Here is a 12,346-nt window from a genome sequence, read left to right as displayed (position 1 = left end):
GAAAGAGAGAAGATGATCCGTCAAGAGAGAGAGAGAGAACGATGCAATTGTGACGCGTGTCCCATAAAACCGTCTCCTCTTTTGCTTAATTAAGCGACGTTTCTACCTAATTAATACATTTTTCTTTTTTTTTTTAAATCCAAAAACACCTAAAGACGCTGCTTAGAGACCGCGATATTAATGCTCTAAAGCAAGTTAGTTAAATCTAGAGAAAATATATCATGTCCATAAAAAAAACACAAAAGTCATAGTAATCTGTGGGTAGGTATGATTTAAATCCATGTGTCAAAACTGTAGAACGAAATACACAGAGACTTGATGGAAGCTATTGGTTATTGTATTTGAATAAAAGTAAAGTATGTTACTATATTTGTGATTGTAAAATGTTTTTAAAATCATATGTTATTCAGTTAATGGAGTCTTGATGGAAGCTATTGGTTATTGTTTTTGAATAATAGTAAATTATTTTATTCGTAATTGTAAAATGTTTTCAAAATCATATGTTATTCAGTTAATGGAGTGTCAAGTGCATTCAATTCTATAACTTTATTTTAATATTTAATTTTAGATACTTCAAAAAAATATCAAAAAATAAAACATAAATTTCTATGAAACCCATAAATTAAAAATATTAATTACTTTTTTTTTGAAAAATATGAACAGAAATAAATTTTAAAATATTAGTAAATTTATATGAATTTTCAAATCAGCAAGAATAATCTTTATGAATCATCAAATAAAACTTGGCGAATATACTTTCTTTGTATAATCTCAAGGTAATTTAAATAATAGTATCATTTATCATATTCTCTTCTTTACCATCATCGTAAGCGTGAATTTTGGATTACAGAAGTACTCAAATTATAAGTTACAAAAAAAAAAGAATTCAAATAAGTAAAATGAACATAACAGCTTATTTTATTGATAAAGCAAAAAAAAAGAGAGTACAACTCTTCTCTCGTCCTTTTACACATCCCAGAAGGATTAAAAAACCCGTAAAAGGCGGAAAATATGGTTATACCCTACACATTAGCTAAAGACTTATCAGCGAAAAGAAATTTAAAAAAAAAACTCATCGCCAAACACTACTCAGACGAAGAAGCCATCCCAGCTTTGGCATCAACCTCTTTTTATTTAGCTCCTTTTTTTTTATGCCTTCTTCCAGAAGAGTCTTCTGTCTAGAAAGCGGAGTTTACAAAGCCATACCCAAAATTTACATGCCGACACTGACACAAACACCTGTTAGACCAAGAAAGCTGATAAGCACTACTGATGATTTTATTACTAATCCGTAACTACTTTATTTATTCGCCTCATCTTTTCATTTTATTATATCCGAATCTCCATTCCAAACACTTTTTTCAGATGAATCTCTCCTCTGCTTCTCCTGCTCTCTGGATCCAAGGGTGTCCTGCAAATAATTAATAAAACATAACAAAATTATTTACTTTAGTTGAAAAATGAAACAAAATGTGAATTATTCTAAAGATAAATGTAAAAAAAAAAAAGATTGAAACTTACGGAGAGCTTGTTCGGCTGAGAATCTTCGAGAAGCATCTTTACAAATCATCTTCCTCAAGAAATCTTTAGCCATCGACGAAACTCCCCTGAACACCTTCGGCGGAAACCTCAGATTCCCTCTGAGCACCGCCTCGAAAATCTCCTCCGCCGTCTCCCCGTAAAAAGGCGGAGATCCAGCGAGCATCGTGTACAAAACAACTCCAACACTCCACAGATCAACCTTCTCTCCGTACGAGTACCCCATCAGAACCTCGGGCGCCACGTAATAAGGCGTCCCCACCACACCTTCGGTAGTCTCGCCCTCACCCAACCAAACCCCAGACCCGAAATCGCAGATCTTAACCGTATCGTTACGCAAATCCACGAGAATATTCTCCGGTTTAATGTCCCTGTGAACGACGCCGTATCGGTGGCAATGCGCGAGCCCCTGGAGGATCTGTTTCGCGAACGACGCCGTTTGGGACTCGGAGAAGGTCCCGGAGGAAACTAAACGGTCGTAGATCGAGACGGAGGGATCGACCAGCTCCATGTAGATGGAGAGGGTCGAGTCCGTGTCGACCAGATCGTGGATTTGGACGATGTTGGGGTGAAACGACAAGAGAGCCATGAGTTTCGGCTCGTTGTCGATGCAGGCACGGTCGAGATCGTCTGTTAAAGAGCTCTTCTCGATGGTTTTGCAGGCGTAGAAGTCTCCGGTGGCCGGAGCGTAGACGCGCGTGACGGTACCGAAGCGTCCACGACCGATCTCTTCGCAGATCTGGTACTTGTTGTCGTTATTGTTGTTGTTGTTGTGTCCGAGTGTTTGGCTGTAAGTCATAGTATTTGATTTTTGTTATGGTGGTGGTTGTGTTGTTGTTGTTGTTGGGTGTTGAGTTGTGTTTAAGAAGAAGAGGAGGTTTGGAGTCGGCTTTACGTTATTAATAGGCTAAATTCTCAAGGAATATTCTTTTTGATGCCTACAGGTTTTTTTCTTCCTTCCATCACATACGATTTTCTGTTAAGCTTTCTTTTTATTTTTATTACTTTTTATTTTTATTTTTAGTGGTTTTAATATCAGTTTCTCTATTTGAAAGTCAATCAGTTTATATTTGTAGGTGTAATTTCCTTATGTACTTATTTGCAAGACTGGTATGTTTTTATTTGTTTAGATGTTACTAGGAGTAGGGGTGGGCGTTCGGGTACCCGTTCGGGTTCGGATCGGGTATTTCGGGTTTTCGGGTATTTCGGTATAGAGGTGTAGGACCCGTTCGGGTATTTCTATACTTCGGGTCGGGTTCGGGTATTTTTAGTTCGGTTTCGGTTATTTCGGATCGGGTTCGGATATTTAGATTTTGAAAAAAAATTAAATTTTTCATTTTTTAAATTTCTTGTATTTAAGAATATAAATTTTACTTAACTTTTTTTTTATTTTTAATAGATTAAATGGTTAATAGATTTGGACATAACATTTTAAAACTAAAAATGCATTAATTTAGTTATTGTTTTAAAATTTTGGATCTAACTTTTTGTTAATTTTTGAAATAAAAAAAACTTGACATGCTTTTTAAGTGAGTACGAAATCATTTTTTCCGTAATTGCATGTATATCATATGAACTTAAAGTATGTGTAGTATTAATATAAATATTTTATATAAAATAAGAGATGTAAACTAGAAATATAAGGTTAATTATACATATGTTCGGTTATCTTCGGATATCCATTCGGGTTCGGATATTATCCATTCGGGTTCGGGTATCCAATCTCTCCTAATTCAATACCCGTTCGGGTATTTTGCTACTTCGGTTCGGATTTCGGTTCGGATTTTTCGGATCGGGTTCGGGTGCCACTTCGGATATCGGGTAAAGTGCCCACCCCTAACTAGGAGAAGGTTTGTAATATTATATTCATATTTATAAACATATTCATAAGGAATTTCATTCACTTATTATATTCTAACGATATGTTGACAAAAGAGAAATAAATATCATTTATATATTTGAAATTGTTTAAAAAAAATATTTTTTATAATAGTATAATATTTATATTATTTTAATTGATAATTCTTTGGTTAAATGAATGGAGGATTTAATATCTTTGTTGTAAAAAGGAAAATACTAAAGCGTTTGGAATGATTTGAGTATCTTATTTGGCAAGAAATCTGTAGTTTTAAAACATTTGTATGGAAAAAGTCTATAGTACTTAATGATGAACAATAATAAATAGTGTTCAATCGGGATCTTTATACATATTCTTCTAGAACGTTGACTTGATGATGATGTATATAGAGAAAATAGAAAACGGCATAAGTCACATATATGGTTTTACTCTATGATTGTTCATGTATTTAAGTATGGTTGTTATTTTGACCTCTAATTGTCCCATATTGATGGTTTCATGCTCTTTTTTTTTATGCATGTCTTTGTCTTTGGTTTATTTAGTGGTCATAGTTATGTCCTTTGGTTATTCTAATGCTAATTAGCTGTTGTGTTTACAGATTCTTTGCTCACTAGGGTTTTTCAGGTACGTATCACACCCCCGCATGTCTCTACTTTTTATATTTTGTTATTGCTTTCCACATCATCCACTTACAGAAGTGTAACGGTTTTTTTTTGTTAGCTAGGGAGAAAATCGTGCTAAAAAAGTAGAGAGAAATAACTTGTAAGAAATAATAATGAAAATCGTGCTTCTTTGTTGAAACATTACATATGACTTTGGTTGTGCGACACCTTTCTGGATGTTGCACAGAGGAAAATCAAAATCCATTTCGTTACAAGCAAAACAAACAAACACAAAAAAATCGAATACTACATAACAAACCACACGTAAAGTAAACATGCAAACTAAGTTTTATAGATTTCGTAGGGGGTTACCTGACCACCATTATCTCCAAAAAGTTAGCTCCCCCCCCCCCCCCCCCCCCCCCCCCCCTTTCTATTAGCAAGAGTGTAAGACACACACAAAGACTTCCAAACATTTTGAACTGATAAAACAACATTTCATCAAAGCTTCAAAATATGGGCCCAAGGGAGAAGTGTAAATGGCCCAAAACAAAATAAAGCCCAAACAAAAATAACAAGCTGTCTATTAGAGAAAATAAGAAGAAACCTGGCCCAAGTTGATATTCAGGGATGATGACCATTTTAATCAAAGTTTGTTCTCGGAGGGACGGATCCAGCAAGAGCCTTGAGAGAGGTAGTTCGTTAATAGTAGTCCACGACGAGATTCGAACCCGTAACCTCCCGCTCCGGAGGCGACCGCCTTATCCATTACGCCACGCGAAGTTAATTGCTATACCTAAGCTGACTTGATTCGCCGAACTCTCACTTGTTAATTGCTACTTCTGCGCCCTCCTCCTCCTCCTCCATGATGGCTTCCGCTATTTCAAACGCGTTTCGTTACCCTCCTCCTCAAATTGGTCATAGGAGCTCCAATACTACTCTTCGAGCTCCAAAGTCGCCGTCTTTCGTCAGGTAGCTTCTTCGTCGCCTTCAAAATTGATGCCTTTCATCTCTATTACTTGCTTAGCAGCCAATAACGTTTGTTTGTTAATTGAGCTTCAAAGCTGTAAGCTTTTCTTACAATTGGGTACAAAGTTTATAACTTTAGCGGAAGTTACATTCTTGTGCTCAACTTTGTTCAGACCATTTTCCTTATTTGTAATGAAAATGGTTCAGGCTTCTTCCTAGAAGGGTGTTGCAGAGCAGGATTGTGATACGTGCTGCTTCGTCTTCTGCTGCTGGAAACCCACAGTCTGATGGTGACTTTAACCCATATGAGGTGAATTGATTGATCCCTCTGAAAAGGACTTGTTTGTACTAGTCATTGTGTCTCTCTCAAGACGTGACTTGAGTGGGATCACCTTGTCAGGTTCTTGGTGTTAACCCCATAGAGGGATTCGACAAGATCAAGCAAACTTATCAAAGAAAACTTAAAGAAGCTCAGAGGAGTGGTGATGAAGCCACTGCTGCTCTAGTAAGTTGCCTCTCTCTTTCTTTTGCTCTCCTCTATGTAATGATTTTATTTTTTCTTCTTGTGTTAACACGTTTCTGTTATTCCTGTTGATAGCTTGAGAAAGCATATGATAAGCTCATGTATTCCCAGTTAATGAATAGGAAGAAAGGTGTGACTTTCGGTTCGTTTAAGGTATGTACCCTTTCCTCCTCCCATTCTAGCCAATATTAATGCCGTCTCCAACTTCCTTTCTTAATCCCTGGGTGAAATTTCAGGTGTCCAAGGACATTAGATATGCTGATAAGCAGCCCATAATACCATGGGGTCCTAGGTAAGTGATTCTTTTGTGAGTTTATTCAGATTATTTATGTTAAATCCTTCAAAAGTACATTATAATTTATAATGTATTGACCTATCTTGTTGTTTATAGGTATTCCAAGTCCCCCAAGAACGATATGCTGATCAACCTAGCAATATCAGCTGTGTTTGTAAGTCTTTTGGAAGAATATGATGTTTTGAGGATTAAGTTGCTCCCTTCACAATCGTATATGAATTATCTCTCTGTCTTTTTTTTTGCAGAGTGCATGGATTGCCATCCAACGTAGTGTTGAGTACAAACCGCTGCAGTTCATGTCCTTTGTGTTTGTTTACAGAATTTTTGAGAAATTAAAATCCTTTGAAGGCCCTTCAACTCCAACATATAACGTGAGTTTTTCAAAAAAAAAATTATTGTTTAATGTTGATACACCTGGTGGCTCTTATAATCCTGATTAGCATTGATGTTGACACTGGCTGCAGGAGGAAGGGGAAGAAAATGGACGGGGATTGAAAATGGGAAAGAGGCTTCTTCGGTCTCTTTCATTAGTTTTCGGCTCTATACTTGTTGCATCCTTGGTATGTTAAAATCTATCAAGACTCCTCTATACTTGCACTAGCTTCTACTAGTCTCACTTTATCAAAGAAAGCTGCTTATGTCTATATACTAGCTTTCACTTTATAAAAGTTATTTTGCTTGATTATAGTCTACGTTTAACACGCATAGTGAATCATGCATTGCAGGCATACACTGGGATGTTAAATGTCATAGAGTACATGGGCAGCTCCATACCCATTGCACTCTACAATAACCAGGTTAGTGTTATTCCCTAACGCCCATCTCTCTTCACTTGGACCCATCCCTTAACTTAGTCCCACACAAAATGATCATTTTGGTTGAGGATCATTAGTTTAATAGATGAAGCCTCAACAAACAATAGTAGATGATTAGGTTGTAGATGATTATGCTGTTGATCCGTAATATGATTGTCACATCTTAGATTCTATATGTATTATGGTATGTGTACTTCTACCGAATTGAAATCTAGATGCACAACTTTTAGTCAGTAAGTGAGAACATCCATGTTGGCTATGTTTGGCCATGATCTCTGAACCAAGAAGGGCCTGGTCTCTAAATTTTAATAGTTCCATCAGAGATAACCAGGCTTTCTGATATATTTCAAAAAGAACTAAATCAACAGTGCTGACGTTGATACTGGATTGCAGGAACTTATAATCACTGCTTCATCGGCTTTGATGCTCTACGTCATGGCGTCATATTACAGATAATGGGAGAGAGCACTATAAGAGCTTTGATCTACCAGGAGGTTTTGGAGAAGTTTTTTTTGATGTATAACTTATGGCTGCTAGATGTTAACAATTTGAGATGAAGTTCTTTTCTTGGGAGAGATTTAAATTTATCTTTTATAAATATTTTGTTTTGGAAAAATCAAGTAAAGAGACACTCGCTTGCTGAAAAGTTTCGTTTCGAAAATTGTGATTGGTTCGATTAGAAAAAAGTGTCAGGCGGCTTAGACTGAAGAATTTTGTATTACTTTCAAAATTATATATACATAAAATCTCATATAACAAGGAAATAAAGAGATAATAATTCTCGCAAATTGGTTTGATGAAAAAGAACGAATCAAAGCTGGAAAACAAATCTGACGGAGACGCAGCGGTGACGATGCATGAGTAGGAAAGACACGTAAGAGCTGACTCAGTCTCTATCACAGTCACGTCTCTATAAATACAGAGATGTGCGTTGTTACAGCTGCTCCACACTAATTTTTTTAGACTCTTTCGAAAAATATTGACGAGTGGGTGAACGATCCTTGAGAGTTCCGTCTTTTACTTGTAGTCCTTTCTTTTACTAATAAAGTGGTACGTTCCTCTTCTTCTTCTCCTCAAAATATAAACAAATTTAGCTGTTTTACTAATCGTTTTAGCTATTATGGAGAGTGTTTATGCAAGCTTTTTGCCGTTATAAGGTTGTATAGTCTTATCATATAAAAACATTTATGTTATTTTGGTTAGTCAAAAAAGAAATTTAGCTGTTTTGGAATTAGATGAGTTAACGGTAACAAGATTTGTAGACGACGTTACTTTACCTGGAGGCGCTGCAGTTATATTTGTCTATCCATATATTTGATATTTCTTTTATGAAAAGTCTATAAGCAAATTATCGATCCTTATATTTGCAACACATGATTCATATATTATGAATTTGATAAAGGCTATGAGTTGAAACATAGAGCATTAGAAGATTATAGTCATAATTATAAACAAACCAGATTTTAAAAATATATTGAAGACACGGCCTTAAGATGAATTGAATGTGAAGGCTACAACTTTGGGTTCATCGATACGTCCGAGGAGAATAAGAAGTAGACAACAATCTCGTGAATAACTTTTTTTCGTTTGCCTTGGACACTTATGTTACGTGTGCTTCCCATGCACAACACAACCTCATCCTTTTTTCGTGATCGTTAGATTCCTGATAAGCCAATTGGTAACTTTGGCCTTATTGTATCTTTGTATGTATCAAATCAGCTTAAATTTTCCACGTGGCACCCTTCTAACGTAGCTAATTACCACGTCCACGTATCCTTTTTTTTTCTTTTTGCTAATTACCATGTATCCTGCCTAATAGCTAAATATTAGGGGTTGATTGGAAATAGATGTAATTGTTTTGGACTATCATTTTCTTTTTTTTAGAAAACATTTTTATAAAGTAATTATGTTTTAGGTTTAAAAAATAAATTTATAGCCAGAAAGTAAAAAAAAAAATATTTTTTTTTGAACATTAAAAATATATATTTGTAACACCAAATAACAAGATTTTTATCTTCAGTTTATTTACATTTTAATCATACTACAAAAATAAAATTATCTATAAAAATTTGAAAATTATTTCTTATATATCATGATTTTCAAAAATAAATCTAAAAAATTGGCATTTATTTTAAAATAGTATTTAAAATAAAGACTTTATGCAAGATAATATACATTAGATAAGAAAACTATAAATGATTTTTACTATAAATATATTTTGATTAATTACAAAAATCTTTTAACTAGCATAACATTAAATAATTTTAATAAACTAAACGTATTATATTTTACTATATCGAAAACTTTGTTTTTGCTTGATATTTACTTTGGATTTAGTTTATTTTTCATTATATTTGTACAATCTAATACACACATAATAAAAATATACAAGTAAATCTAATTCATATGTTTACTATTATTTAAAATAAATTTCAAATTATTATATTAATTTATGTTATTTAAAATTTTTAATTATATTTAAAGAAAATATCATATATCAATAAATATTAGGTCCAATAAAACGTTTCTGTTTTTAATTAGAGATTTTTTTTTTTTAAAATGCTTAAAGCAAAAAATCTTTTATTTAGTCTGGAATCTCTGTTTCAGATTCTAATAGCAATAAATCTGAAACTTTCCTTATTTTTTATCAAAAGTATTAATTTCAGATTCTAATAGTAATAAATCTGAATTTTTTTTCCTTAGCTTTTTTTCTTCAAATTTTCCTTATCAGCGGCTATATAAAGTCTTTAAGGTGGAATCATAAACACGAGCATCCTTCTTCATTTTGCACAGGTACTCGTCTGTTTTATGTTTATATCCAAAACCTTTAGTATTAGCTATTTATATTTCAATGTGTATCATTTTAGTTATTCAAAATCTCTGGTTTTATTTACTAACTGAATCATACATGTTTTAACAATTTAACTTGCCTGAGGGAGTGTTATGTAAAATACACTTCTATGCATGATCATCTGGGAGTCTGCGATTCAATCTCAAGTTCTCAACAGAATGGTTATTCCATATACTTTAATTACTACGACTGGTTTTTCTTTTGTATCAATATTTTTTGATTTCTTACATTCTTTATTACTTTAATAAATATTATTTGAATATACTTCACGTTTGTGAAGAAGAATCTAAAGATATTCTAAGCTTTTATCTCGTAATGATGATGTTAAGAAGGAAGTAGACATTTCAATATTCTCCTCGTTCTAATTTATATTACCTTAAAACAGTAATCATTGAGATTCGTACGGAGGATTGCGAGTTAATAGGACAGTTATTGTGCTGTCCCAATAGACCAGTTCAAATGTTCTTCCTTCTGGTCTGACGTCAAACTGTTATAACAAATTATTTAAGATAAATCATAAACGATTAGGAGAGGAGAGTTACCTTATCCAACACGTTAGGGCTTAAGTATGTTTATCCTTCTCTTTTGGATTACGTTTCCGAGTCTCATTAGGATTGGTGTCGTTACAAATAGGCCTCTAGTGTTTATTGCTTCTGCTGCATATGACTTTCTAACCAGAAGAAAATAACAATTAATGTGTAATATAGGTAGATTGGTATCAAGATGGTGATGAGAATCGTGGATCTACGTTCAGACACCGTGACTAGGCCCACTGATGCAATGCGCGAAGCAATGGCTAGTGCAGAGGTGGACGATGACGTCCTCGGCTACGATCCAACGGCTCGACGTCTTGAAGAGGAGATGGCTAAGATGATGGGGAAAGAGGCAGCTCTGTTCGTGCCATCTGGTACAATGGGGAATCTGATATGCGTTATGGTTCACTGCGACGTGAGAGGCAGCGAGGTGATTCTTGGGGACACTTGTCACATCCATGTGTACGAGAACGGAGGGATATCAACAATAGGTGGCGTGCATCCTAAGACAATCAAGAATGAAGAAGATGGGACAATGGACTTGGTGGCTATAGAAGCAGCTATTAGAGATCCTAAAGGAAGCACGTTTTATCCATCTACAAGGTTGATTTGTTTGGAGAACACACATGCCAAGTAAGTGTTTATATAGACACTTTCATAAGAGTTTATATATTTTATTTTTTTTGCAACTTTTTCCTATATACATACAAAAAAATTTAAAAATTTGGAGGCCGTAGACCAATGCTTCACTAGCCTACGCTTAAGTATGATTATTTTTGTATTAGTTAGTTGGTCTCTTATGAGGATCTGTTACAGCTCTGGTGGGAGATGTTTGAGTGCGGAGTACACTGATAGAGTTGGAGAGATTGCTAAGAGACATGGATTGAAGCTTCATGTCGATGGAGCTCGCATTTTTAATGCTTCCGTTGTAATATACCGATCATCTACTTTATCTCAATACATCACAAACCACTAGACTAAACTATTATGAAATATTTTTTGTTTTTGTTTTGATGTAGGCACTTGGAGTTCCAGTACATAGGCTTGTGAAGGCTGCTGACTCTGTTTCGGTGCCGTTCTCTTATTTAAGCTCTCATGAAAAGTTTGAGATAAAAGATGGTTGAGACTCTCACTCACACACTATGTTTTCAGGTGTGTCTCTCTAAAGGTCTTGGAGCTCCGATAGGATCTGTAATCGTTGGTTCACAGAGCTTCATAGAAAAGGCCAAAACGTTAAGGAAAACATTAGGTGGAGGAATGAGACAGATAGGCGTCCTGTGTGCAGCCGCTTTGGTCGCACTCCAAGAGAATCTCCCAAAGCTACAATCTGACCACAAGAAAACAAAGTTGTTAGCTGGTACGTATGCACCAACTCATTTACCCTAATCACCATAATAAAACATCCACCATAATATTTACATAAACACAATTACGTAAATATTTTCAGAAGGGTTGAACAAAATGAAAGGGATTAGAGTGAACGTTGCAGCCATGGAGACAAACATGGTGCGTATTGTCACAACTCTTGTTTTTGTAATCAACAATAATAATGACAAAAAACGTTGTTTGTTTTAATTATTTCTACGCCATCAAGTTCAGATATTCATGGATATGGAGGATGGATCAAGACTGACCGCTGAAAAACTCCGCAAGAGTCTAACCGAGCATGGCATTCTAGTCATCCCTGAAAGCTCTTCACGGTACGTCTAGCAAGTATAGAACCACTTTATTTGTTTAACACATGATTACCCAAAAAAAACGTTGTATTTGCGTTTATATGCGAAGAAGAAACAAGTTTTTGAAAACATATATAATATTTACATGGGATTGTGTTTTTTATTTCAGAATCAGAATGGTTATACACCACCAGATAACAACAAGTGATGTGCATTACACATTGTCTTGCTTACAAGTAAGATTATTATTTATCATTTCTCTCTATACGATCCACTTTCTTTACTGATATTTAAAATTTTGATATTTTCTTTGGCAGCAAGCAGTGCAGACGATTCAGGAACCATGCCAGAACTAAATTGGCGAAACCAAAATGCTCTTTCTCTCTTTTAAATATTGTTTGTTCCAGTTATTTTTAGTTAAAAGCTACAAGGACCCAACTATCTATCAATGAAATTGTCACCCTTATGTCATCCATTTTATTATTGTATTTTTGGTTTATATCTTACTTACACATACATACACAAACAATGATTGGACAACCTTGAAACATACGGGTATGACCAGAATGGATGAAACACACTTCAAAAGGATTACTAGTTGTTTTCTTGTAACAGTGTTCATCCATATAAACGTGATAGCTCATCATGGGAGGCGTTGAAGCTAGACAATGTTTGTTTTTTTTTT

The 12,346-nt window shown here is 34.7% G+C and overlaps 3 protein-coding genes across 7 annotated transcripts; 2 read left to right on the top strand and 1 right to left on the bottom strand.

The window, feature by feature from the left end:
- Nucleotides 1–868: 868 nt before the first annotated feature.
- LOC103871608 (phosphoenolpyruvate carboxylase kinase 1) lies at nucleotides 869–2,624 on the bottom strand. The gene is made up of 2 exons (XM_009149872.3): nucleotides 1,522–2,624; nucleotides 869–1,411 (listed from the first exon to the last, which is right to left on the bottom strand). The coding sequence occupies exons 1-2, from the start codon at nucleotides 2,336–2,338 to the stop codon at nucleotides 1,362–1,364; spliced, it is 867 nt and encodes a 288-aa protein (XP_009148120.1). The 5' UTR covers nucleotides 2,339–2,624; the 3' UTR covers nucleotides 869–1,361.
- Nucleotides 2,625–4,680: 2,056 nt separating this feature from the next.
- Nucleotides 4,681–7,221, top strand: LOC103871607. Of its 2 annotated transcripts, none has more exons than XM_033272690.1 (10): nucleotides 4,681–4,971; nucleotides 5,173–5,278; nucleotides 5,369–5,473; nucleotides 5,567–5,644; nucleotides 5,728–5,783; nucleotides 5,883–5,940; nucleotides 6,032–6,157; nucleotides 6,251–6,346; nucleotides 6,512–6,583; nucleotides 6,995–7,221. In XM_033272690.1, exons 1-10 carry the CDS (start codon nucleotides 4,865–4,867, stop codon nucleotides 7,055–7,057), a joined length of 867 nt encoding a protein of 288 aa, XP_033128581.1. In that variant the 5' UTR covers nucleotides 4,681–4,864; the 3' UTR covers nucleotides 7,058–7,221. The 2 variants fall into 2 exon arrangements, with proteins under 2 accessions (XP_033128581.1, XP_009148119.1); XM_009149871.3 differs by having other exon boundaries at nucleotides 4,684–4,971; nucleotides 5,176–5,278.
- Nucleotides 7,222–7,506: 285 nt separating this feature from the next.
- LOC103871606 (probable low-specificity L-threonine aldolase 1) lies at nucleotides 7,507–12,175 on the top strand. 4 transcript variants are annotated; one of them, XM_033272688.1, is made up of 11 exons: nucleotides 7,544–7,651; nucleotides 8,321–8,365; nucleotides 9,346–9,394; nucleotides 10,160–10,618; nucleotides 10,802–10,913; nucleotides 11,005–11,055; nucleotides 11,138–11,342; nucleotides 11,433–11,491; nucleotides 11,585–11,685; nucleotides 11,831–11,897; nucleotides 11,979–12,149. In XM_033272688.1, exons 4-11 carry the CDS (start codon nucleotides 10,176–10,178, stop codon nucleotides 12,015–12,017), a joined length of 1,077 nt encoding a protein of 358 aa, XP_033128579.1. In that variant the 5' UTR covers nucleotides 7,544–7,651; nucleotides 8,321–8,365; nucleotides 9,346–9,394; nucleotides 10,160–10,175; the 3' UTR covers nucleotides 12,018–12,149. The 4 variants fall into 4 exon arrangements, with proteins under 4 accessions (XP_009148116.1, XP_033128579.1, XP_009148115.1 ...); XM_009149867.3 differs by having other exon boundaries at nucleotides 7,546–7,651; nucleotides 8,321–8,371; nucleotides 9,333–9,394; XM_009149868.3 differs by lacking the exons at nucleotides 8,321–8,365; nucleotides 9,346–9,394 and having other exon boundaries at nucleotides 7,507–7,651; nucleotides 11,979–12,175.
- The last annotated feature ends 171 nt before the right edge of the window (nucleotides 12,176–12,346 follow it).

Source organism: Brassica rapa, chromosome A06, assembly GCF_000309985.2.
Source record: "Brassica rapa cultivar Chiifu-401-42 chromosome A06, CAAS_Brap_v3.01, whole genome shotgun sequence".
NCBI classification, from domain to species: Eukaryota; Viridiplantae; Streptophyta; class Magnoliopsida; order Brassicales; family Brassicaceae; genus Brassica; species Brassica rapa.
This window is presented reverse-complemented; position numbering and strand designations above follow the sequence as displayed.

Bases quoted from the DNA above. Each gene is read 5' to 3' on its own strand.
- LOC103871608 (XM_009149872.3), bottom strand. From the start codon at position 2,338: ATGACTTACAGCCAAACACTCGGACACAACAACAACAACAATAACGAC. The intron at 1,412-1,521 runs GTAAGTTTCAAT...AATTATTTGCAG, and splicing joins CTCAGCCGAACAAGCTCTCC to GACACCCTTGGATCCAGAGA.
- LOC103871606 (XM_009149868.3), top strand. From the start codon at position 10,176: ATGGTGATGAGAATCGTGGATCTACGTTCAGACACCGTGACTAGGCCC. The intron at 11,056-11,137 runs GTGCCGTTCTCT...CTATGTTTTCAG, and splicing joins AGGCTGCTGACTCTGTTTCG to GTGTGTCTCTCTAAAGGTCT. The intron at 11,343-11,432 runs GTACGTATGCAC...AAATATTTTCAG, and splicing joins GAAAACAAAGTTGTTAGCTG to AAGGGTTGAACAAAATGAAA.
- LOC103871607 (XM_033272690.1), top strand. From the start codon at position 4,865: ATGATGGCTTCCGCTATTTCAAACGCGTTTCGTTACCCTCCTCCTCAA. The intron at 5,474-5,566 runs GTAAGTTGCCTC...TCCTGTTGATAG, and splicing joins ATGAAGCCACTGCTGCTCTA to CTTGAGAAAGCATATGATAA. The intron at 6,158-6,250 runs GTGAGTTTTTCA...CACTGGCTGCAG, and splicing joins CTTCAACTCCAACATATAAC to GAGGAAGGGGAAGAAAATGG.